Here is a 25,862-nt window from a genome sequence, read left to right as displayed (position 1 = left end):
GCATCCTTCCCTCTGCCCCCCTGCTGGGGGCATCGCTCCCTTCCAAGCTGGGTGGCCAGAGCGAGCGGGATCCCAGCTGTGGGGTCAGTGCCAGCAGCAGCAGCAGCGCAGGAGAAGTGGAGGCAGCGATGCCGTTGCCACCCTTCCGTCTGCGCCGCTGCTGGCCAGGTTGGGGGCAGAGAGCAGCTGCCCCTCCAGCCGCCCAGCTGGGGAGGCCAGGAGAGATCAGGGACATTTCTTCTTATTTCCAAACTCCGCCGGGATGGGGACCTGGGGACTGAACACGAGGCCACGGCTGGGAAAGCCCAAACGTCCGGTGCCCCCGTGAGCGACCCTCCTGCCCTCGCCTTGCCCCCCCCTTCTGGGCAGGGACCCTCAGGGGGAGAAACGCTGCACTAGGGGATTCCTCTACGACCCCGAGGGCCACCACGGCCAGGAGTTCCCAGCAGCCCCTTTCCCACCACTTCCAGGGAGGAGGCGGCAGGTTCTCAGGGGAGGTTTCCCCAACTCAGAGATCTGCCTGAATGGAGAGTGGAGGAGCAAAGGGAGGGCCTGGCCAGGAACGCCCAGGGCCAGGGCCAGGGCCAGGCTCACGCAGCAGCACCCACGGCAGGGAGTGGCCAGAGACTCCTGGGAACCGACGGGTGTGAAAAGAAACCTGCTGCTCAGCCAGGCCCAAAACTCTGTGTCTGCCGGCCACTGGGGCCAGCCCAGACGTATCCAGCCTCCCGTTGACTCTGGAGTCCCTGCTGCCTTCTCCTGCATTGCCGGGAAGAGAAGTGATTCGTGGTGTCCGAGAGATGCTCCTTCGATGCCAAAATCTCCACCCACCTCAGGAGCCAAGTAAAAGAATGTGAGACTGGTTTAAAATAAAGAGATTGAAGAGAAATAACCCGATCATTGATTGTACGAGCTTTGCTTTGTTGCCCTTAAGCACATGCTCGGGTTGGTCTCAGCCATTCTCTGCAAACCAGAGGACTTGAAAAACTTTTCTTGTGACAGCTGAGGGGGAGGCTACACCCCAGGGCCTGTGGGGACAGAGCGGTGCATGCAGCCCACAGGCACAGAAGGGGAGTTTCTGTTGCCATGACAACAGTCTCTCCCCAGGAAAAGCCCTTCCAGACTCCTGGCTGGAGCAGTCATGACTAGCAGGCAGAGCAGGGGCTGTGGGTCACAGCTGGGGTCAGGAGTCCCAGAGCAGCCCAGAGGCCGGTCTCATGGGCTCAGATTTGAAGGGCCAAAGGAATCATCATGCTCATCTGATCTGAGCTCCTGCACCTTGCAGACCCCAGAACCTTCCCCACCCCTCCGGTCCCAGCCCCACTCGCCGTGGCTGTTACTGACGCCCTCACGTCTCGGCTCAGCAATGGCAAGGGATGGAGAATCCCCCATTGCACGACTTGGACTCTGCAGAGGGGGGCAGCCGCATCCACCCAACCCTCACGGGCTCTGCACATCTGACCCCTTGACAAGCCCTTCCCCCCCCAACGAGGGGTCAATCGGAGCAGGCGTGTTCTGGCCGGAGCCCCCAGCCACACGGCGGGGAAAGAATTGTCTGGAGCAGCTCAGCACTGGGGAGCCCACGTTTCCCTCTGCGGAGCGCGGGGCAGCCGGTCCAATTCCTCCCACCCATGTCAGTCCAAGGGCCGCCGATGGGAGCTGGCAGCACAAACGCTCCCATTCCCGCCCAGTCGCCTGAGCCCCCGTGTCCCTGGGCCCAAGCCCTGGGCCCTGCTGGCCGAGGAGCAGGGACTCCGACCGCCACACGCTGAGCCCCCAGGAACAATCCCCGCCCTGGGCCTCTTCCTAGCAGCCCTGGCGTCTCTCCCCTCACGCGGCCTGTGGGCACGGCCCGTCCGAGGGCCTCCCTGGCCACGGCTGCTGCTGGAGGCTCCTGCCCCCTCGGCTCCCCTGGGCCCGGAGCTCCCTGCGCATCCTCCTCCTCCTGCAGTCGGCCCGGCCTGAGCGGCTCCAGAGGCTTTTCTACTCCGCTCCCTCGGGGGGCAGGCCCAGCAGGACGGGGGGGCTGATTCTCAGGGCAGGGTTGATGCCCCCCCAGCCCCCGGTCATCTGAAGCAGGGGGCTGAGCCCGCCAAAGCTCATGATCCCTCCTGCATGTTTTATTGGTCTGTAAAGTGCTACCAGGCCATTTGTTGTGTGACCAGAGCGAGGGCTGAGGAGGAAGGTCCGGCCTGGGGCTCACAGCCGGTTGTGCTGGGGGTGTGTGAGGCAGAGGATGCAGGCCAGGCAGAGGCCTAAGAGGGTCTGTCCATGGCCAGAGAGGGGATCCCAAGGAGCGACTGTCTCCAGTTGCAGCTGGGGAGCTCTGGGGTGGGTATTAGGGGAAACGATTTCACTGAGGCTGGTGAAACGCTGGAGCGGGAGGCCTGGGGAAGGGGGGGAATCTCTGTCCTGAGAGGATTTTAAGGCCAGACCTGACAAAGCCCTGGCTGGGGTGAGTGAGTTGGGCTGGGCCCTGCTCTGAGCAGGAACAGGACGAGCTGACTCCTCAGGGCCCTTCCAGCCCAGTGATTCTAGGACTCTGCACAGGGGCAGAGAGGGGGGTCCCAGGAGAGGTTCCCAGTCGCACCAGGCCTAGAGGCTAGAAGAGGGATGTGAGGGGTGCACTGGGCACTGGAACTAGGACGTGGTTTCTCCTGGGCGTGTGTGTTGCTTTTGCTCATACTCAGCTGAACAGCAACATTTCCTCCATCATCATCGTCATCATCAGACTAGTGAACACAACAGCCCCGACCTGCTCCCGGGGGGATGCTCAAAGGAAGCACCAGAAACCACGTCGGCTGGTCCAGCTGCCCCTGAAACACAGGCCAGGGGGTGAAGATTTTCTACCCGTTAACTCTGCATCCTGTGTCACCAGTGCACACACAGCCCAGCACTGCCTGTGCCCCCCGTCCAAACCCCACCCCCCGTCTCCCGCAGCCTAGAAACTTCCCCACCCAGACACCCCCACGAGACCAGCTAGTCTCCTATTATCAGTCACCAACCCCCCATGTACCTGAAAAACTGCCAGTCTGTGCTAATCTCTGCCCTATATCCCAGACTGCCAGTCTGTGCCCCACACACAGAGCCCCCTCTGCCAGCCCATGCCCCACATCCTTGACTAACTGCCAGTCTGTGCCCTAGGGAGCCCATTGTTCCAGCACCTATCCTATGTCCCTGACTGCCAGTCTGTGCCCCACAAATAGAGCCCCCTTTCTACCTCCTAACCCACATCCCCAACTAACTGCCAGTCTGTGCCCCACAGACAGAGCCCCCCCCCCACTTCCTCCCCCCGCCAGACCCGGTGGTACAGGGTGTACGAGGCTCAGGGTCAATTTGCCCTCCCGCCTGGCTTCTCTCCATGGCTGCTGAGGGGCTCCCCCTGCACCCTCCCACATTGGGCCCAGCTCTCAGGGCCAGGCTGCAATGGGCGACAGGGTCACTGCTCCCTGCTGTGTCCTGTCCAGCCACAGGCCGAGGGGGAACCGCACCCGGCTGGAGTCCTCCCGCCCTGAGCCAGAGCTGATCCGGGGGGTCAGACACTCCCTGCAGCACCCAGCGCCCAGGAGAATGTGGATGGTAAGTGGGGTCGGGGGCCATGGTCGTGCGGAGCTAGAGAATTCTCGGTTCCTTGGCCCCCAGCGAAATCTCCCCCGACATTCCCAAGAGGAGCGGGCAGGGAGAAATTTATAAATCTCAACTACCCACCCGGAGAAATAAAAAAGCCAATTGAAAGAGCCAGACAAATACGTAGAAACCATCAACTTCAGACAGACCCAAAAAAACCAGCAATAGAACACCACTTGTCATCACCTACAGCCCCCAACTTAAACCTGTCCAACACATTATCTATAAACTACAGCCTATCCTGGAACAGGATACTAAACTCCGAGAGGCTCTGGGAGACAGACCCATAGTCTCCTATAGACAACCACCTAACCTCAAGATGATTCTTACCAACAACCACAGGAAATACCACACTAATACCAACCCTGGTACCTTCCCTTGCAATAAACCCCGTTGCCAGCTTTGTCCACATAGTCACTCTGCTGATACCATTATTGGACCTAACCAAGCGAGTTATAAGATCAAGAACACATATTCCTGCGCATCCAGAAATATAATTTGTGCTATCATGTGCCGAAAGTGTCCGTCTGCTATGTACATTGGACAAACGTCTCAGATACTTTGCCAAAGGATCAATGCCCACAAAACAGACATTAGACAGGATCACAAAGAAAAAACAGTTTCTTGCCATTTCAACCAGAAAGGACACTGTCTCAACGACTTGATCACCTGCATCCTGCTTCAAAGGCCTTTTAAGACTGCACTTGAAAGAGAATCCTCTGAACTGTCATTCATGCTCAAATTCAACACTTTACACTTAAGTTTAAATAAAGACTCTAATTACCGTACCCATTACAAAGATAGCTTCCCCAATTATCACCTCTAATATCATTAGCTCACAGATATTTACCTCCCCCCATCCCCTTTCTGTTCTGAAATTTGATTAGTGTAACCCCCAAGGAGATTACTTGGATTCCTGGGGCTCTGTCTGCTGGCAGCTCAGGGAGAGGCTCTGAGTTTGCCTTGGCTCCCCCTCCCTACCAGGGCCAGAGTCTGCCCGGCAACCCATAGGGAGTGAGATGCCCCTCCCAGGGGGAAGGAGAGACCATTGTTGAGGGGAGTCTGGAGCCAGCCAGGGAAAGGGGAGGACTGGCTGTGTGGGAGCTAGTGAACCCCAGGCCTGCATGCAGGGTTCCCCCTGAGAACTAGCCTCTAGGGACCGGAAGGCAGGATCCCTCAGCTGGGTTTATGTCTCCACTGTTGATTCCCAGTTGTGGAGTTTGCTGGGAGGCTTCCCCGGCCAGGCTGAGTTGGCTCCAGCTCCCTGGGTGAGAGAGTCACTGCATGGTCAGCTGAGCTCTAGCAGCAAGTTCAGGGCTGCTGCCTGCTGTGTGGGTCTGAATGCTGGGCTGGGAGGCTGTAGTTTGAATTTTGGTGCAGTTGTGGGGTCTGCATCTTGAGCCCTGCACCCCTTCGCGGTGAGGGGAAATTCTGGGACCGAAGCAGCCTGGTTCCTGCTTGAAGAGGATCCCTGCCAGAAGAGAGCAGCCCCTTTGCAGAGACTGAGTCATCTCTCAACCTGAGGCTCATCCATGGAGTGTGCGAGTGCAGCAATTTTTAGTTAGTCAGGCAGGGAATTTGTTTGGGGATTTTATTACCTGCAGCCTATTAAACTGTGGAGGGATTTACCGCCTTCTCCCATTTGTGAGTCCTTTGGGCTGTACTGGACCTAGTCAGCCCCACTGCTAACCCACTGCAGAGAAGGATTGTGTGGTCAACAGTCATCAAGGCACCAACAAAGTACATGTACCAAAGGGACACTGACCTTACAGTTGCTGGGCACCGGTGACCCTAAAAATAGTGTTTTACCCTGTTCTGTTATAATTGTCTCCTGTTTAATATAACTGTGTTTATTATAGTGTATGTGTTTGTGTTATTTTCTGGGAGTCTCCAACTATCTGGCAAATACGTGGGGATTATCCTGGGCTAGAATTTTCCTCCCAAGCTGCCCTGGTGACCCTGCTAGGAAGGAGTGAGGGGGGTGGAGGCACCGCCAAGTACATCAATCAGAAAGGATAAAATTGAGTGGGTGGCGGGATCCAGAAGAACCCAGACCTATCCATCCGAACCTGAAAGGAGATTGGCTTTAAAAGAAGGTAACCAGGTGGAGAGGGGGCGCTACATGTCCTTTTCATATGTGTTCATTTTTTTAATTGTATCCTTTGGTATATATGGTTGTGACAATTTTCTTCCACTATTTGATCTGAGGAAGTGGGTCTGGCCCACGAAAGCTCCTCACCTAATAAACCATCTTGTTAGTCTTTAAAGTGCTACATAGTCCTGTATTTTGTTTCAAATAAACCTTCAGTTCGACTTCCAATTGAGAGTCACGTCTGGCTGTGGATGGGGGTGCAGGCCGGTGACCCCCCCACACAGCCCGTGACAGAAACAAAGAGCCAGGATGGGAGAGATGGGGCCTCCTGTCTCCTCCCCCCACCCTGAGTTAACAGGGCTTCCCCCTCCCCTTTGAGCTTGTGCGGAGGCAAGTGACAGGGCCTGGCTGCAGGGTTTGTGCTGGTGCTTGAGGATTAAACCTGAGCTGCCTGCTCAGTGGCGGCCCCCACAGACCCTTCCATAGCCCGGCCGGCAGAGCGAGGGCTGTAGCGGGCGCTCAGCTAGTGACCCTCGGGGGCTGGCTGGACTCTGGCTCCAAGGGGAGCGTCTCTTCCCTCCCCTGGCTGGGCAGAGCGAGAGAAGGGAGGAAGGGCTTGGGGGCTCCCAGCCCGAACCCAGCTGCAGCCAATACACCGGGACCTGTGGGTGCCTGGACATGTCCCTTCCCTCACCCTTGGTCCCAATCCTGCTGTAGCTGGGATCTTCCATGGGCCGGTCACCCCTTCCTAGCCCGAATCCCCAGACCCAGACCTACCCGGGCAGACCCCTCTACCTGGTGTGAACCCAGCCATGGTCGGTCTTCTCACACCTGTTGTGTCTCCCCTGCTCTGGCCCAACCCAGTCCAGGACCGGCCCTGCTGTGGCTGGGGAGGGAGGCCTGTCCTGGGGCCCATGAGCAGGGGAGCCCCAGACACTGACCCACCCCTTGTGGCTGCCGACTCTGCCTGGGAGCGGGGCCCAAAGGGGACACCGGCCGTCGTGCCCGGGGCCGTGCACCCGTCAGACAGTGGCCGGCTGGGGCAGGGCTCTGGAGGCTGCTGGTCCCTAAACACGGGAAAGGCTCCCCTGCCAGTGCTGGGCCTGGGTGGCCCATTGCCCCTGTTCCGGTCCCCTCCCCCACAGGAGCCCAAATCCCCCCTCTCCTCCATTGCTCCCCTCAGAGGCAGGTTTGTAGCCGGGTTGCTCCCGAGGGAGGTGCAGGAGCGAGGACCAAGCCGAGGGGCTGCCGGGGCCTTTTCCATTCTGTGCCAGAGGCTGGTACTTCCTGTGTCCCAAACAAGCTTCACCGCACAGGCCCTGCCTGGTTTGCTGGCCCAGCGCTGCCGTCCCTGGTCTGTCCCTGGGGCTGGGGCACAGCTCATGTCCCTGGCTGGAGCCCCGAGCGGGGAGGCCGGGCTGATGCCGCTCTGTGTGGGGTGTGACCCCGCTGCACAGCGCCAGGGTGACATTCAGAGACACCCGCAGCCCCACAGCTCCCAGTGCAAAGGGGGCACAAACCTACAGACACGGCACTTGCAAACCAGCCCGTGTGCAGACACCTCGCACGGCCGCTCGGGTCTGGAAGGGGAGGGGGTGGGAGCCAAAGTGACCAGACCCAGCCTGTCCGACCCTCCCCCGGTTCCAGTGCCACTGGCCTCCCCGTGTCCCCTCTGCGAGCAGCCTGGGATTTACCCAGCCCGGCGGCTCCACCCTGCAGCACGAGGCCCCTTCCCCCGGGGCAGGCAAAGCCCCCTCACTCCAGTCCATGCTGCGGGGGGGGGGAGGGGTGGTTTGGGGCCATCTCACCTGCAGCGCCCGTGTGACACTGCTCTGTCCCCGTGAGCAGGGCTGCCGAGAGGGGCTTTACCGGGGGGGGGGGGGGGGGGGGGGCTGGGCTGCGTTTCCCACCCGCTCTCCAGGGTCTCCCTCCTCTCTGGCTCCGCAGAAACAGCTGCGGCCCCTCCCTCCGCAGGCCCCGCCCAGAGGCAGAAACCAGACCTGCAGCCTTTTGCCAGGGGAGCAGCTGCAGAGAGGAATGTAAAATCCTGGGGCAGAAGGGGGGACATTTACCTGGGCGAGCCATGGGAGTGGCTGAGCTGGACCTGAGAGACTGAACTCAGCTCTTGGGTGGAGGACACTCCCCCCGAATCCTTTGGCTAACCGGGGTCCCCATTCACATGGCCCTGTGCTGGAGCAGTCAGAAGGACGAGGCAAGGGGTTGCTTTACTCCGCCCCTACCTATCCTCTGCCTCTCCCTCCCGCCCACAGCCCCTAGCAGAGTGACTCACTCGCCCCTTCCCACCGGCCAACGGAAAAGCCGTGCCGGCTCCGCACTGCCCAGGCTGTTCCTGAATTGGCACGTCGGGCGCAGAAGGCAGAGGCCTGCCGAGGACATGAGAACATCCTTCCCACCCCCCCGGACAAGCGTGTCCAGTTTTTTAGCGGGATCTACCTGGCAACCCTAGCACTCAGGCCCCGGAGTCCGAACCCAGAGGCAGCCACGCAACATTCCTCCGAGGAGTTTTAAACTCCCGGGATGTGACGTCACAGCACGCCGGGGCCCCGCCCACCTGCAACGCTGCACATGGCGAGGGGGAGCCACGCACGTTAGGGACGGTCTGGGGCTGAGGGGGATGCTCTGGGGGCAGGGTGGGAGAATGCGCAGGGGGGCTGGCAGGGGGGGCCGGGCCCACTCCAGGCAGAGCCAGGGGAGAGACCCAGCTCCACATATTGGTGGAGCAGGGCCCCCGGCTCTGAATAGTTACTTGCCAGCACTTCCGGGTTCAGGGGCGCAGGGCCCCCTTAGGTGCACAGGCCGAAATCGACCGAATCGGCCTAAGGCCGGCCCTGGTGCCAGGACAATGGGTATGTGGAATGTGACTGTTTCTCATCAGATGCAAAGGGCTGGGTGTGATGGCAGGGACAGATCTACCCCAGAATGAATACAGGGGGGTGAGCAAATGTCCCAGCTCAGAAAAGGGCAACAAAAATGATTTGGGATTTGAAACAGGTCCCATAAGAAGAGAGATGAAAAAGACTGGGAGTTTTCAGAATAGAAAAGAGGAGACAAAGGAGGGGTAGGATAGAGGTCTGTAAAATCATGCCTAGTGCAGAAAAAGTGAATAAGGAAAAGTTATTTATTTATTCCCATAACCGAAGAACAAGGACTCACCAAATTAAATTAATAGGTAGCAGGTTAAGACAAACAAAGGAAGTTTTTCTTGACACAGCGCACAGTCACCCTGTGTCTACACGGCCACTTTATTCCACGTCTACACTGCAGGTATTTTGAAAGTGTCAAAATACTGTTACGCTGGAGGACTTCTTACTCTGACTGCTGTAACCCTCATTGTACGAGGAATAAGGGAAGGTGGAGGAAGAGAGCTCTGTTTCAAAATAGGTGCTGTGGAGACGCTCCCAATTTTGAAATAAGATATGAAACTGACGTAGCTCACTTTGTGTCGCTTAATTTTGAGATAAGTCCTGCTGTGGAGACGCATCCTAACAGGGTTCAACAAAGAGCTGGATAAATTCATGGGGGTTAGATCCTTCAGTACTTATTAGCCAGGATGGTGAACCTAGACTCTGTGTGCCAGGGGCTGGGAATGGGTGACAGGGGAGGGGTCACTGGATGTTCCCTGTTCTGTTCCCTCCCTCTGGGGCACCTGGCACTGGCCACTGTGGGCCGACAGGACACGGGGCTGGATGGGCCTCTGGTCTGACCCAGTCTGGCTGCTGTGATGTTCCCTGGTGAGCGCCCCCCATAGATTAGCTCAGGCAGCTCCCTGCTGGGCCTGCTGGCTTGTCCCAGACACTCCCATCCCCCGTCACTCAGGCTGGGGGCTCGCAGCGTCGTGCCAGGGATTTTCTGGGCAGCTACAATTCCAGGCAGCGCCGTTCAGCTCTGTCCTTCAGGGCCTGTCTGCTCCCTAGGGCTGCAGTAGGTTTCTTCTACCTCCCTTAAGTGGAGCTGCAGGGAGGGAGGGGAAGGAGCTTCCAGGGGTCATAGAGGTGAGGAGCCAGGGGCTGGGTACAGGGGAGTCCTCCAGGGTCACACAGACTGGGGTGTGTGAGGCCAGAGGGGCTGCTGTCAGGGAGACAGGCGGAGCTCGGTGTTTGTGCCCCACCCCACCCAGATCCAGGGTCGGATGCTCTGCCCAGGGAGGGAGCCCGGCGGGAAAGTGAAGATCGGGGCCTTGGCAGCAGCATCGATAAATGTCACCAGCCCCCAGTCACAGTCCAGACAAACCCGGATCCTGCTGGGGGGGCTCAGGGGCAGGGGGGTTGCAGGGTCAGTGAGAGCCCGGAACTGACCCCACCACCACCCCACAGCCCAGATCCCCTCTTTGGGGCTCAGGCTGATCCCTCCCTTTCTGCTCACAGACTGTCTGGCCACCCCCAGAGACCAGATCCCTTCCTTGGGGGGTGGAATGATCTCTCCCTTCCTCTTCACAGACTCTCTGGCCACCCCCAAAGCCCAGTATTGCCCACCCCCCACCTCCACCTCCCAGTAATGTCTCCCTGAGGTGAAGCCCTCACGGCCGAGTACACAGGACACACTGTCAAATCTCTCCTGGATGTCGGGCAGTGGCTGCCGTGTGTTTCCCAGTCTCACACGTTTCCCATCCTCCGACAGGACGAGCTGGGGATGCGCCGTGTCTGGATCCAGAGTCACGTTGGCTGGGGGAGAATCAGAGCGTGAGGGGCAGAGCTCAGCCCTGGGGGGGTCGATGGCGTCAGGGACAGAATCTGCCCCAGCTGGGCAGTGACTCAGGGACTCTCCTGCCTCCAGGGGCGCCCGGCTCTGAGTGGGGAGCAGCCCTGAGGTCTCGGCCCAGCCCAAGGGGCAGCTCACTCCCCGGCAGGGAGGGGCCGTGGCAGAGAGAAGGGGTCAGAGGGGCTCTGACACTGGGAATCTGCCCCCCTCTCCCCGGGCCGCGGACAAGCGACTCTGGGCCGGGGACCCCAGATGGAAACTGCCTGGTCAGGGCTGGCTGAATCCAGGCCCTGCCCTTGGCTGGGCCCCTCCCCATTGAAATGTCCCTGGGTCCCAGCTGCCTATGGGCAGGGTTTGTGATTCCCCCTGTGACACGTCTCCCCCGCACGGCACGTCTGGGCTCGGCTCCTTTCCCGTCGCACTGGGGCTCTGGGCCGAGCTCCGACCTGCCCCCCACCAGGCTGCTCAGCCTCCGGCCCAGCGCCCAGACCCCGCAGAGCCAGCAGGGAGGGGCAGGGACTGGCCCCAGCTGGGCTGGGCGGGAAGAGGCTGAACAAGGCGAGTCCTGCCCTGGGGGTGCCCAGGCGCCGTGCGGAGGGATCGGGGGTGTCTCTGTCCCAGCCATGGCAGGAGGCTGACTCAGGGGTGACAGAAGGAAGAGAGGCCCCAGGGAGCTGAGGGGGGTCCCAGTGGGGGCTGGGCGGAGGGAGAGAGAAGCTGAGCTCACGCGGGGGGAGAGGAAAAGGGGAACAGGACCAGAGCTCTGCTCTCAGCAGCTCCCCAGGTGCCTGCCATGGGCCCAGGACTGCCCCTGTCTGTGCCCCGGGCCCTGGTGCTCTGGGGTCTGATCCATCCCTTCCCCTGGCAGAGCAGGGACCCTCCCATGGACTCTTGGGTCCTCTGCCGGGGGCAGGAGAAAGAGCAACATCCCCGAGTGCCCTGGAGTCCATGCTGGGCACAGCCCCTCAGTCACTGGGGGAAGGGAAACTCCCCACTTGGACCCCCCCACCTCTCCCGCCCCAGAGAACAAGGGGAGCCCAAGGCCGAGAGGAGATTTGGATGTAGGAGGTCTCCAAGCTGGGGGGTCCAGGCTGGGGGGGGCTGAGGGTTTTGGATACCGGGGGGGGGGGGTACAAGCTGAGGCAGGGAGTTCAGGTGCTGGAGGGGCTGAGGGCTCTGGGGGAGCCCTGGAGATAAAGGGCTCTGGGCTGGGGGGTTGGACTCTGGGCTGGGTCTCTGGGGTGGCTCAGGAGGAGGCGTTTGGGGGCAGGAGGAGGCCCCTGTGCCGGTGAAAGCTGGGGGAGGGGCAGTTTGTGGCTCTGTTCCCATGGCTGGGGCCTGGCCAGCAGTGCTAAACAGCCTGCCCGGTGCCTGTCCTTTGGCACCGCACTGCGCCTGGCAGCAGGCCTGGCTCTGAGGGGGGCACGAGGCCTGAGGCAGCTCACCTGGTCTATACAGGCTGAGGGGTCCCTCCAGTGCATCCGGCAGAGTGTCTGGGGGAGGAGAGGGGGAGATTCAGGTTTGCACGGGGAGCCCAGAGCCGGGTTGTCACGTCACAGACACACTCAGGCCTTGTTCACTTCCCGCCTTTTGTCGGTGCCTAGGCCCAGGCCCTGCAGAGACTTTGGCATCAAAGCAGCTTTTGGCACTTTAGCCCCTTGATTAGGGTTACCAGGTAGTGTAAAAATAATACTGGACACACTTGATGGGGGTGGGGGGAAGGGACCATCCAGGAGGGGAGCAGGGCTGGCTGGGAGGAGGGGGGGGGAAGCAGAGTTGGTGGGAGGGGGGCTTCGGGTGCAGCGGGGCTGGCTGGGAAAGATCGGGGGGGGGCAGCCGGCGGGAAGCAGAGCTGGCGGAGGGGACTCAGGGGCAGTGGGGTTGGCCGGGGGAGATTGGGGGATGGGCACCTGGAAGAAAGCAGAGCTGGAGGGGACGGGAAGGGTCGGGGACAGCGGGGCTGGCTGGGGGAGATCAGGGTGGGGGGGGGCAGCCTTGATTGAAAACTACTGCTCCTCCCACTGTGACGTAGTGGGGGTACCTGGCTGGTTTCTATGCTGCTGGCTCTGGGGTAACCTCCACTGGCTGCCGTGGGTACCACGACCCAGCAAAACAGGATGAGTCACTATGCAAAGGAGTATGGCCAGACACCCCCCATGGAGAGGAACAAAGGAAGGTGGAATGCTGCTCTGGCTGGGGGTCAGGGCTGGAGGAGGGTTAGGGAGTTCCTGTCTGGAAAGCAGGGGAGAAGGAACTGGGGAGGGGGCTGGGACTCCCCTATCTCAAGGGGGCACTGAGGCCTCTTAGCCCCAGTTCCTGCAACCAGATTACATCTGTGCTGTGCTGTATCCTGGAGGAGCAATAAACCACCCTCAATTCCACTGGCTGGTGGAGTCTGTTGGTGCCATTTCGGGGTGCAGGAGATGGGGGACCCCCAACGCGCCATCACACCCACCCAGCTGGCTGCTTCAGCTGCAGTTTGAAGAGAACTGGCTCAGCTGCAGCAGCATGTAGCCAGAGGGAGGCTCCTGGACTCACCCCAGCCCGGGGCCCACCCCTTAGCACGGCACTAGGGGGCAGAGGTAACTGTCCCGCCGCCCCTCCTTCGCCATACCTCTGGAGTGGGGAGGGGATGGGGGAGAAAGGGCCGGGCAGAGCCACAACTCCGGCAGCTGCTTCCAGGAGCCGCTTGCCGGGTTTCCCCCTCCTCCTTCAGCAGCCGCCATTCGGCCCTTCGGCCAACGGGGAAATTCCCGGTATCTCGCCGGGCCACTCTGTCCCGGCCCTGGGACACCCGCCCTGCAGCCCTCTGGCTGGGAGAGACGCAGGGGCCAAAACGAAGGGATTTTGCTGAATTTGGGCCAGAAGGTTGTGACCATCCATGAGTCTCCTTCTCTCCCTCGGCTTGGCTAGTAGGGGAAGTGCTGAGAACTGGGACCAGGGTCGTTGCTCTCTACACGATTGGAGACTGAACCTGGGTATTTATGCTGGACAATATACGGCCCAGGGGCCAGATCTGGCCCACCAAGCCCCCAAATCCGGCCTGGGGACCCCAATCCCGGGACTCTCAGGCACACGCAGCTGCCATGGTTTAAAGCTCAGTCCCTGCAGCTCTGGGCTCTGCAGTGGGGGGGGGGGGGGAGGGGAGGGCTTCATGTGATCTCCCCACCCCCAGCCCAACCCTCAGCTCCGATTGGCTGGAAACAACCGGCCAATAGGAACTGAGAGATTGGCCTGGGGGTGGGGGTAGCACAAGCCTTAGAGCCACATGGAGGGAGCAGTCTGCAGTTTAATGTGATATGGAGCTACAGCAGGCAGGGAGCTCAGCCTGCCTTGGGGGTGCTGCAGAGCTGCCTTTGGCACCCCAGCCTCTCCTGCACCCCCACTCTGTACCCTCTGTCCCAGGTGATAACTCCCTCCTAGACCCTGTAGCCCCTCCTACACCCCTCCCCCAGGCCAGAATCCTCTCCTACATCCACACTTCCTCCCATTCCCCTGCCCCAGGTCACCACCCACACCCTCTGCAGTCTGCACCCCCCTTTTCCCCTTCTCCCAGGTCACAGCTCCCTCCCCAAACTCCCTCTCAGACCCCACACCATCTCCTGCACCCCAGTCCCTTACCCTGTGTGGCCTTCTGTATGCAACACCCACCCTAAACCCTGCACCCCCACCATAGCAAAGTGTGGGCCTTGGCCACTTTCCAAAATCTTGTAGTAGCCCCCACCAAGAATTATTGCCCCCCAGCATTGATGCTGATTGGCTCCGCTTGGGCCTGGTGTGCCGTGTGCTTGCCATAAGGGAAAAGTTTTCTACAGTGACCTTGCTCTTAAAGTGCCGTGTTTCTCAGTTGCTCTGCAGGACCCAGATGTGTTGCTCACATAAGGTGTTTGCACAGACACCCAGAGTGACCTGCCCAGGCCAGGGAGCGACGTCCAGAACCCCCCTGTGGAGAAGTGATTCGTGCACATCAGAAAAGAGAGTAACTTGAAAATTGCTTGGGCAGCAAAAACCCTCCAGCAATTCAAAGTTCCTGTGTGAGCCATGTACAAGTCACACAAGGTACTGACTGTCCCCAACACAAAGGAGATTGGAACAGAACTCATCCGGGTATAATCTGGATGGTTCTAACAGGTCAGATACTGTCGGGGGTCATCCTGCTATCACAGGAGAAATGCACCATGACTCGCCTATGCCCCAGGAGAAGGGAACTGGGCGTGTTTCTCTCTCTCTGGCGTTTCTCACTCTCACACTCACTGAAATTGCAAAGGCTGCTTCTGAACAAACAAGGGTTTGAATTAATCAGCCTGAGTGTCTTGGAACCCAAGTCTGTGCCATTCACCCTGCAATTATATGGGAGCATCATCTAATTATGAACCAATTGACCTGCGCCATTCTCCTTCCAGCGTCCCACTTTCCCCTCCTCCATCCCCCAAAGGTATCTTTGAACTCCCTCAGCATCTCCGACAGCGCAATAACTTTCCGGGAGAAACCATGGACTCGCTTCTCCAGTTCAGGAGCCATCTCCTCTGGCTGCTGGGCCTGTCCCTTCTCACACCTGGGGAGAAGCAACATCCCATGGTGGCAATGCAGTGGTTCCCAGCCTTTTCAAGCATATGGACCTCTTTTCAATCCATGAAAATTTCACGGACCCCCTCCCCTCCCTGGGGGAGAAACAAAGAAAAGGAAAAGAAAAAGAACATAAGAACGGCCGTACTGGGTCAGACCAAAGGTCCATCTAGCCCAGTAGCTTGTCTGCTGACAGTGGCCAGCACCAGGCGCCCCAGAGAGGGTGGACCGAAGACAATGATCAAGTGATTAGTCTCCTGCCATCCTTCTCCAGCCTCTGACAAACAGAGGCCAGGGGCACCATTTCTATCCCCTGGCTAATAGCCTTTTATGGGCCTAACCTCCATGAAATTATCTAGCTTCTCTTTAAACTCTGTTATAGTCCTAGCCTTCACAGCCTCCTCTGGCAAGGAGTTCCACAGTTTGGCTACATGCTGTGTGAAGAAGAACTTTCTTTTATTAGTTTTAATAAAAGAATTTGTCTAGAGCCCTTTTTAAATATTGGTGTCATGTTAGCTACCTTCCAGTCATTAGGTACGGAAGCCGATTTAAAGGATAGGTTACAAACCACAGATAATAGTTCAGCAATTTCCTATTTGAGTTCTTTTAGAACCCTTGGATGAATGCCATCCGGTCCCGGAGATTTGTTGACATTAAGTTTTTCTATTTGTTCCAAAACCACCTCTAATGACACTTCAATATGGAACCGTTCCTCAGATTCATCACCCATAAAGGACGGTGCAGATTTGGGAATCTCCTTAGCGTCCTCAGCTGTGAAGACTGATGCAAAGAAATCATTTAGCTTCTCCGCAATGGCTTTATCGTCCTTGATTGCTTCTTTTATATCTCGATCGTCTAGGGGACCCACAGGTTTTTTAGCAAGCTTCCTGCTTCTAATGTACTTTAAAAACATTTTGTTATTTCTTTTTGAATTTTTGGCTAGCTGTTCCTCAAAATCTTTTTTTCCTTTTCTTATTACATTTTTACACTTGGTTTGACAGTGTTTATGTTCCTTTCTATTTATCGCACTAGGATTGGACTTCCACTTCTTAAAAGATGCCTTTTTGTCCCTCACTGCTTCTTTTACATGGTGGTTAAGCCACGGTGACTCTTTTTTAGGTCTCTTGCTATGTTTTCTAATTTGGGGTATACCTTTAAGTTGGGCCTCTATTATGGTGTCTTTAAAAAGTTTCCATGCAGCTTGCAGGGATTTGCCTCTAGTCACTGTGCCTTTTAATTTCTGTTTAACTAACCTCCTCAATGTTGTGTAATTCCCCTTTTTGCAATTAAATGCCAGAGTTCTGGACTGCTGAGGTGTTCTTCCCACCACAGGAATGTTAAATGTTATTATATTATGGTCACTATTCCCAAGCGGTCCTGTAATGGTTATCTCCTGGACCTGATCCTGTGCTCTACTCAGGACTAAATCGAGAATTGCCTCTCCCCTTGTGGGTTCCTGTACCAGGTGCTCCAAGAAGCAGTCATTTAAGCCATTGAGAAATTTTCTCTGCTTCTCTTCCTGAGGTGACATGTATCCAGTCAATATGGGGATAATTAAAATCCCCCATGTGACGGCGCATTGGGGGTCCCCCGTCTCCTGCACCCCGAAATGGCATGAACAGACTTCACCAGCCAGTAGAATGGAGGTTGTTTATTGTTCCTCCAGCACAGTGCAGCACAGATGTAATCTGGTTACAGGAACTGGGGCTAAGAGGCCTCAGTGCCCCCCTTGAGATAGGGGAGTCCCAGCCCCCCTCCCCAGCTCCTTCTTCCCTGTCTTCCAGCCAGGAACTAACTAACTCTCCTCCAGCCCTGCCCCCCAGCCAGGGCAGCATCCACCTTCCTTTGTTCCTCTCCATGGGGGGTATCTGGTTCAACAAATTTGGCATTACCTTTGCATAGTGAGGTTTTCCCTGCTGGGTCTTGCTCCAGACAGCAGGGGTCACCAAAGCCCAGCAAGTACCCCCACTACGTCACAGTTCTCCCCCCTCCGAGAGCGAACTGAGCAGGGTCACTCCGCTCGTGACCTAGGGAAGTTCGGGCCCCTCGCTACGGGACAGCGCATCGGCGATGATGTTCGCGCTCCCCTTGACGTGGATCACTTCCATGTCGTAGTCCTGCAGGAGCAGGCTCCACCGCAGCAGCTTGGTGTTGGTCCCTTTCATCTGGTGTAGCCAGGTCATGGGGCAGTGGTCGGTGAACACTGTGAAACGCCGGCCAAACAGGTACGGCTGCAGCTTTTGCAGAGCCCACACCATGGCCAGGCATTCCCTCTCTACGGTCGCGTAGCTCCGCTCCTGGGGCAGCAGCTTCCGGCTCAGGTACACGATGGGGTGACGTTCCCCTTTCTCGTCCGCCTGCATCAGCACCGCCCCCAGCCCGGTGTCCGAGGCGTCCGTAAACACGATAAAGGGCTTGTCGAAGTCTGGATTTACCAACACTGGGGCCTTGGCCAGGGCTCCCTTCAGTGCACAGAGAGCCCTCTGGCACTGCTCCGTCCAGACCACCCTGTCTGGCCTCCCCTTCCTGCACAGCTCTGTGATTGGGGCAGCGATGGAGCTGAAGTTGGGCACAAACCTCCGGTAGTACCCCGCCATCCCAGTGACAGCCTGGACCTGCTTCTTGGTCTGGGGCACAGGCCAGTCTTGGATGGCCTCCACTTTGGCCGGCTCTGGCTTCAAGCAGCCACTCCCCACCTTATGGCCCAGGTAGGACACTTCGGCCATTCCAACCTTGCACTTCCCAGCCTTTACGGTCAGCCCAGCCTCCCTCAGCCGATCCAGTACCTGGCTGACCTGGGCCACGTGGTCCTCCCAGGACTGGCTGAAGATGCAGATGTCATCGATGTACGCTAGGGCACAGTTCTCCATTCCCCGCAGCAGCTGGTCTACCAGGCGCTGGAAGGTGGCCGGCGCCCCTTTGAGGCTGAAGGGCAGGACCAGGAACTCATAGAGCCCCAGTGGTGTGATGAAAGCTGATCTCAGTGTGGCCTCCTGGTCTAGCGGCACCTGCCAGTAGCCCTTGGTGAGGTCCAGGGTGGTGAGATAGCGAGCTCCCCCCAGCTTGTCCAGGAGCTCGTCGGGCCTTGGCATTGGGTAGGCGTCGGACACCGTGATGGCGTTGAGCTTCCGGTAGTCCACGCAGAACCGGATCGACCCGTCCTTCTTGGGAACCAGCACCACGGGAGAGGCCCAGGGGCTGGAGGATGGCTGGATCACCCCCAGGGCCAACATGTCCTGGACCTCTCTCTCCAGGTCCTGGGCTGTTTTCCCTGTGACCCTGAATGGGGAGCAGCGCACTGGGGGGTGAGTACCCGTCTGCACCCGGTGGACAGCCAGGCTGGTGAGACCAGGCTTGTTGGAGAACAGCTGTTGGTGGGAGCGCAGCACCTCCCGGATCTCGGCCTGCTGGGCCGGGGTGAGCTGGTCCGAGAGGGAAATTGACTCCAGCGAAGAGTCCTCTCTGGTCCCAGGGAACAGGCCCACCAGGGGATCCTCCCCCTGCTCCTCCCAGGGCTTACACACGGCCAGCACCAAGTTCTCCCTGTCCCAGTACGGCTTCATCATGTTAACATGATATACCCGCTGGCCGCGCGTCCGTCCCGTCAGCTCCACCACGTAGTTCACCTCGTTCAGCTGCTTATCCACCTTGAAGGGGCCATCCCAGGCAGCTTGCAGCTTGTTCTTCCGCACGGGGATCAGGACCATCACCTGGTCCCTGGTAGCGTAGGCGCGGGCCTGTGCAATGAGGTCGTACCAGACCTTCTGCTTCCTCTGGGCCCTGCTCAGGTTCTCTCTGGCCAGGCCCATGAGCTCAGCAAGTCTTTCCCAGAATGTCAGGACGTATTCCACGACCGGCTCACCCTCTGGGGAGACCTTCCCCTCCCACTCGTCTTTCAATAAGTCCGGGGGCTCCTCACTCGCCTCCCATATAACAGCTCGAACGGCGAGAACCCTGTGGACTCCTGGGGCACTTCCCTGTACGCAAACAGCAGGTGGGGTAGGTACTTGTCCCAGTCCTGCGGGTGTTTGTGCATAAAGGTCCGTAGCATCTGCTTCAGAGTCCCATTGAACCTCTCCACCAACCCGTTGGTCTGGGGGTGATACGCCGAGGCCCAGGTGTGTTGCACCCCACTCTTCTCCCACAAGCACCGGAGCAGGGCCGACATGAAGTTGGATCCCTGGTCCGTGAGAACCTCCTGGGGAAACCCCACCCTGCTGAAAATGGTCAGCAGTGCGTCTGCCACCGTGTCTGCCTCGATGGAGGGCAGGGCCACGGCCTCGGGGTAGCGGGTGGCGAAGTCCACCACCACCAGGATGTATTTCTTCCCTGTCCGGGTCGCTCTGTTGAAGGGCCCCACAATATCCATCGCCACCTTCTGGAAAGGCTCCTCTATGATGGGCAGGGGTCTCAATGCAGCTTTCTTCCTGTCTTGGCCCTTCCCCACTCGTTGGCAGGAGTCGCAGGACCGGCAGTACCGCTGGACAGCTGCAAACATCCCCGGCCAATAGAAGTTTTGGAGCAGCCTCAGCCGCGTGCGCCGGATCCCCTGGTGTCCCGAGAACGGGATGTCATGGGCCAGGTGTAGCAGCTTGCGGCGATACCTTTGGGGAACCACCAGCTACCGCTGGAGCCCCCACTTGCCTACCGTCCCGGGGAAAAGCCATTCCCGGTACAGAAATCCCCTCTCCCACCGGAACTTCTCCTGGCAATCTCCTCCTAGGGGTTGAGCGGCACCCAGGTCAGCCCGGTCCCTCAGGGCCTGCAAGGAGGGATCCGCTCGCACCTCCGCCTGGAATTCAGCGGCTGGGGCTGGGACAGGGCCGTGGTTCCCCCCACTGCCTAGGTCCAACTCTAGGTCTGCTGGGATGGGGCCCTGGGCCCCCTGTTGGGGAACCTCCTCGAGTTCCGGGCCGCAAGCCCCTCGCTTGCTCTGGCTACGGGTGGTGACCAGCGTCCTGTGGGGTCCGTCTGGCCACTCCTCTAGGTCACTCCCCATTAGCACGTCGGTGGGCAAGTGCGGGTGCACCCCCACTTCCTTGGGGCCCTCCTTGGCCTCCCATTTCAGATGCACCCTGGCTACGGGTACCTTAAAGGGGGTGCCGCCTATGCCCCTCAGTGTCAGCTGAGTGTCGGGTAGCATACGGTCTGGGGCCACTATGTCGGGCCGGGCCAGCGTCACCTCCGCCCCCGTGTCCCAGAAACCCGTAACCTTCCTACCATCCACCTCCAGGGGTACGAGGCAGTCCCTCCGTAGGGGCCGCCCCGCCCCCACCCGGTGCACGGATAAATCTGTCTCCCGAGGGTCAGACCTCCCAGGGGAGGTGCACTGAGCATCCTTCCCCCCTCCCCGAGCGGAGGTTTGCTGGCCAGCCCCTGCCACTGGGGCAGCCTGCCCTTCCTCCCGCCCCAGCCAGTTAACCCTGGAATGTCCCAGGTCATGGGACCTGTTCTTGCGCCTGGTGCATTGAGCCCTCTTGTGGCCTTGTTGCCCACAGCGATGGCAAGTTAGGTTCTGTGGGCCCATTCGGGTCGGCTCTGCCCGGGCCCTGGCTGGTTTTCTGGGGTATCAATGACTGGTCCTGGTCCCTGGGGCTCGCCTCGGAGGTGCCTCTCTCCGTTGCTCCACCGAGAACCGGTCTCTGCGCGATTCTCTTTCTCTCCGGGACTCCCGTTCACCCCCGGACCGGCTCTCCATGAACTCATCCGCCAGTCTCCCGGCCTCCTGGGGGTTCTCTGGTCTCCGGTCCTTGAGCCACAGCCTCAGTTTGGGTGGGCACGCTTCATAGAGCTGCTCCATCATGACCAGCTTGAGCAGCTCCTCTGCAGTCTGGGCTCCGACTCCAGACACCCACTTGCGGCAGTATCGCGCCAGGCGGGAGGCCAGGTCCACATAGGTCTACCGTGGCCCTTTCTGTACCCCCGGAACTTCTTCCTGTACATCTCGGGGGTCAGCCCGAACCTGTGCAGCAGGGCCTCCTTGACTCAGTTGTAATCACCTGGCTGTAGGAACTCCAGCTGACTGAGCACTCCGGCCGCCTCCTGGTTCAGTGCGGGGACAAGCTCCTATAGCCAGTCAGCTGGGGGACCTGTTGCAGCCCACAGGCCCTCTCAAAGGAGCTGAGGAACCCGTCTATGTCGCCCACGTCCTTCAATTGGGCCACTGTGAGCCTCTCCAAGCGCCTGGCAGCCCCGGGACCCTGGGGCCCATCCACTCTTGGCGCAGCCGGGGCCCCGCAGGTTCTCCGCTCTGCCATGGCCAGCTCATGCTGTCGCTGCCTCTCTCGATCTTGGCGTTCCTTCTCTCGGTCTTGGCGCTCCTTCTCTCGGTCCTGTACTTCCAATTCCTTCATCCGCAGCTGGATCTCCAGCCGCCGCAGCTCCGCTGGGCTGGCCCCTGCCCTAGATGGGCTACGGCTTGCAGGCTTCCCGGGAGACGCTGTCTCATCTCTCCGTTGGGTTCCAGTGCTCCTCCCCCTCTCTGAGCCTGACACACTCTCAGGGGGATCTGGCTGCTTCCCCTGGGGACAAGATCCTGGCCCTGTGGCTGGTCATTATCTTCCAGCTGGGTAATCAGTTGGGCCTTGGTTGCTTTCCGCACAGGCAAGCCCCTCTCTCTGCACAGCCCCACCAGCTCTGCCTTCAAGAGTTGGGCGTAGGCCATCTGCCCGCTGGTCCCCTTGGTGCAGACTCACCAGTCTAGTGCTGCAGCGCCCCACGATTCCCCGGAACCACTTCGCTCTGCCTCAAGCATGCTTGGCTCCAGGGCTCTTGCTTCTACGGCGCCTTGTCGCTTGCCGCTGGGAGCTTCATCCATGGGGTGCAGTGGATCCCGCTCCTGACACCAGTGTGACGGCGCGTTGGGGGTTCCCCGTCTCCTGCACCCCGAAATGGCACAAACAGACTGCACCAGCCAGTGGAATTGAGGGTGGTTTATTGCTCCTCCAGCACAGCGCAGCACAGATGTAATCTGGTCACAGGAACTGGGGCTAAGAGGCCTCAGTGCCCCCCTTGAGATAGGGGAGTCTCAGCCCTCTCCCCAGCTCCTTATTCCCTGCCTTCCAGCCAGGAACTAACTAACCCCCTAGCAGCCCTGCCCCCCAGCCAGGGCAGCATTCCACCTTCCTTTGTTCCTCTCCATGGGGGGTGTCTGGCTACTGGTTCAACAAGTTTGGCATTACCTTGGCCTAGTGAGGCTTTCCCTGCTGGGTCTTGCTCCAGACAGCAGGGGTCACCACAGCCCAGCAAGTACCCCCACTACATCACAGGCTGACTGGGTCCAGTACAGTCCAAAGGACTCACAAGTGGGAGAAGGTGGTAAATCCCCCACAGGTTTAATATGCAGCAGGTAATAAAATCCCCAAATTCCCTGACTTACTAACTAAAAGATGCTGCACTCACACACTCCATGGATGAGCCTCAGGTTCAGAGATGACTCGGTCACTGCAGAGGGGCTGCTCTCTTCTGGCAGGGATCCTCTTCAGGCAGGAATCAGGCTGCTTCAATTCCGGAATTTACCCTCACCACAAAGGGATTCAGGCCACACAACTGCACCAAAATTCAAACTATAATCTCCTAGCCTAGCATTCAGACACACACACAGCAGGCAGCAGCCCCGAACCAGCAGACAGGGCAGAGCTGACCATGGTGGCTGGTCTCACGGGCTGCCTCCAGACTCTCCAACCAATGGCTCCTCCATCTCCTCCTGAACTCCCTGGGAGGGGCATCTCACTCCCTATGGGTTGCTGGGCAGACTCTGACCCTGGTAGGGAGGGGGAGCCAAGGCAAACTCCCTGCGCCTGTCCCTGAGCTGCCAGCAGACAGAGCCCCAGGAATCCAGGTCATCTCCTTGGGGTTACATCCACATACATAGAGAGCTTTTCAAACTGCTCCTGAACTGAGTGCAGTAAAACTCGTTACAGGGATGTCTGAGATACTGAGGAAGACTCTTTTGCTCTGGGAATGCTGAACCAAATGCCTTGTGTGACATGGCTTGAGCAACCGGAGCACAGCGCCCTCTAGTGACACCTGTTGGCTGCTCTGCACTGGCAGCTGGAGGCTGCGCCATGACACCGCTGCACCAAACATGGCCACAACCCCTGCTGTGCCAGGGGGACGTGGTGGCCGGCGTCCCAGTCTCTCCCCCTGGTGCCTGTTGGGGAGACACCTACCCAGCCCTCACCTCTGCCTGTCCCCAGTCCCGCTGTTAGTTCTGTCCCTGCCCAGCCCTCACCTCTGCCCTTGAGGGCCTGTCTGCTCCCTGGGGCTGAAGTAGGTTCCTTCCACCTCTCTTGTCCGGATCTGTGAGGGGAGGGAGGAGGTTTCAGGATAATAGAGAGGAGGAGCCAAGGGCTGGGTACAGGGGAGTCCTCCAGGGTCACAGACACTGGGGGGTATGTCTACACTACAAAGTTAGTTTGAACTAACGTCTGTTAGTTCGAACTAACTTTCATAGGCGCTACACAAGCTCTCCGTTAGTTTGAATTTAATTCGAACTAACAGAGCGCTTAGTTCGAACTAGGTAATCCTCATTCCACGAGGATTAAGCCTAGTTCGAATTTACTAGTTCGAATTAAGGGCTGTGAAGACCCTTAATTCAAACTAGTGGGAGGCTAGCCCTCCCCAGGTTTCCCTGGTGGCCACTCTGGCCAACACCAGGGAAACTCTACTGCCTCCCTCCCGGCCCCGGACCCCTTAAAGGGGCACAGGCTGGCTACAGTGCCCGTGCCAGGTGCAAGCCTGCCAGCACCCAGCCAGCAGACCCTGCACCTGGCATGGCTCGAGCCACCCACCCGATGCCCCCCAGCCCTCCCCCTCTTCCCGGGACCAGGCTGGCGGCTCCCGGGAGCTTGCCTGGGACCGCAAGAGGTGGGCACCCGCCTGGGCTAGTGCGGACATCGTGGACCTCGTCCACGATCTCCGCTCTAGGCACAGGAAAGTGGCCGGCTTGGGCAGGAGAGCTGCCAGCCTGGCCACCCAGGAGCAGGTGTGCATGAAAATCAAGGAGGTCCACTGAGACCCCCGAGCCTGAGCCCTGAGCTTACAATGGCCGTCCTGGGTCAGACCAAAGGTCCATCTAGCCCAGTAGCCTGTCTGCCGACAGCGGCCAACCCTAGGGACCCTGGAGGGGATGGACCGAAGACAGTGACCAAGCCATTTGTCTCGTGCCATCCCTCTCCAGCCTTCCACAAACCTTGGGCAGGGACACCACTCCTACCCCTGGCTAATACCACTCCATGGACCCAGCCTCCATGACTTGATCTCACTTCCCTTTCAACTCTGTTCTAGTTCTAGCCTTCACAGCCTTCTGGAGCAAAGAGTTCCACAGGTTGACTCTTTGCTTTGTGAAGAACAACTTTCTGTTACTAGTTTGAAGCCTGCTACCCATTCATTTCCTTTGGTGTCCTCTAGTCCTTCTCTATGGGAACTAATGAAGAACTTTTCTGTATGCACCCTCTCCACCCAACTCCTGCTTTTAGAGACCTCTATCCTGTCCCCCCTCCGTCTCCTCTTTTCTAAGCTGAAAAGTCCCAGTCTCTTTAGCCTCTCTTCATATGGGACCTGTTCCCAACCCCTGATCATTTTAGTTGCCCTCCCCTCTCCCAGCCTCTCTCTTCCCCTCTCCCACCTCCTTTTCCCAGTCTCCCCCAGTTTTGTTCAATAAAGACAGAGTCCATTTTTGAACACAATTGTCCTTTATTTTGTACATCAAGAAAAGGGGCTAGGGAAGGGTAAGTGGGAGGAGGTGAGGGAGGAATGGGGTACGAGCCCCTGATGGGGAGGACTGGGCTGGCTCTGCGGGCTTCTGGGGGTGGAAGCTCTCCTGCAGCCCCCCAATTGCCCTTTCTCCCCAGATGGCAGCCTGCGGCAAGTGCAGCTGGGCTGATGGCCGAGTGCTGTGATGTGCCCTGTGTGGGCACTCCGGGCACTCCAAGCCAGGACTGCTTTGCAAGCGGGGCACCCCTGAGAACTGTCTGTCCGGGGTGGGGGTCGGGTCCCTTTAAGCGCAGCCGTCGGCTAGCCTGAGACAGCAGCTCCACGCTCTAAGTCCTCATCTGATGCCCTGCCGGCACTGCTTCCGGCCATCCTTAAGCCCGGTTCAGGGTCCACTTAATGAGGACATGCTAGTTCGAATTAGCAAACCGCTAATTCGAACTAGTTTTTAGTTCTGACGCGTTAGTTCAAATTAGCTTAGTTCGAATTAACTAATTCGAACTAAGTTAGTTCGAATTAGCGCTGTAGTGTAGACATACCCGGGGTGTGAGGCCAGAGGCTGGTGTCAGGGGGACAGTCGGAGCTCGGTTCCCCCCAACACCCAGATCAATGGTCAGATTCTCTCCCCAGGGAGGGAGCCCGGCGGGAAAGTGAAGATCAGGACCTCGGTCGAACTTGTTTGCAGACAATAAAATAGAGTTGGACCCAGCCTGAAAGTGTGACTCTGTTCTTGAAGCAAATTGAACTAGCCCCCAGGGGACGAAACTAGCAATTTATGCAACAGGTGTCCCCTTTGGGCCCTGCTCCCAGGTAGAGTCGGCAGCCACAAGGGCTGGGTCAGTGTCTGGGGGTTCCCCTGCTGCTGGGCCCCAGGACAGGCCTCCCTCCCCAGCCACAGCAGGGCTGGTCCCAGGCTAGGTTGGGCCAGGGGAAGGGACACACCACAGGTGTGAGAAGACCGACCATGGCTGGGTTCAAGCCAGGTAGAGGGGTCTGCCCGGGTAGGTCTGGGCCTGGGGGCTCGGGCTGGGAAGTGGTGACTGGGCCATGGAATATCCCAGCTACAGCAGGATTGGGTCCAGGGGGTGAGGGAAGTGGCATGTCCAGGCACCCACAGGTCCAGGTGTATTGGCTGCAGCTGGGT

The 25,862-nt window shown here is 58.8% G+C and overlaps 1 protein-coding gene across 1 annotated transcript; it reads right to left on the bottom strand.

Moving 5' to 3' along the window:
- Positions 1-8,349: 8,349 nt before the first annotated feature.
- Positions 8,350-23,072, bottom strand: LOC149522150 (E3 ubiquitin-protein ligase TRIM39-like). The gene is made up of 2 exons (XM_089771487.1): positions 22,874-23,072; positions 8,350-10,401 (listed from the first exon to the last, which is right to left on the bottom strand). The coding sequence occupies exons 1-2, from the start codon at positions 23,070-23,072 to the stop codon at positions 9,812-9,814; spliced, it is 789 nt and encodes a 262-aa protein (XP_089627613.1). The 3' UTR covers positions 8,350-9,811.
- Between the last annotated feature and the right edge of the window lie 2,790 nt (positions 23,073-25,862).

The sequence above is a fragment of the Pelodiscus sinensis genome, chromosome 19 (genome assembly GCF_052426305.1).
Source record: "Pelodiscus sinensis isolate ZL-2025 chromosome 19, ASM5242630v1, whole genome shotgun sequence".
NCBI classification, from domain to species: Eukaryota; Metazoa; Chordata; order Testudines; family Trionychidae; genus Pelodiscus; species Pelodiscus sinensis.
Note: the sequence above shows the minus strand (reverse complement) of the source record. Positions and strands in the feature narration are given on the sequence as shown.

What these genes read in the sequence shown, in the direction of transcription:
- LOC149522150 (XM_089771487.1), bottom strand. Translation starts at nt 23,072, where the DNA reads ATGGCGCAGCCTCCAGCTGCCAGTGCAGAGCAGCCAACAGGTGTCACT. An exon ending in CAGTTTGAAAAGCTCTCTAT is followed by an intron (nt 10,402 to 22,873) that starts GTATGTGGATGT and finishes ATTCTCCCCCAG; the next exon opens with CCAACGTGACTCTGGATCCA.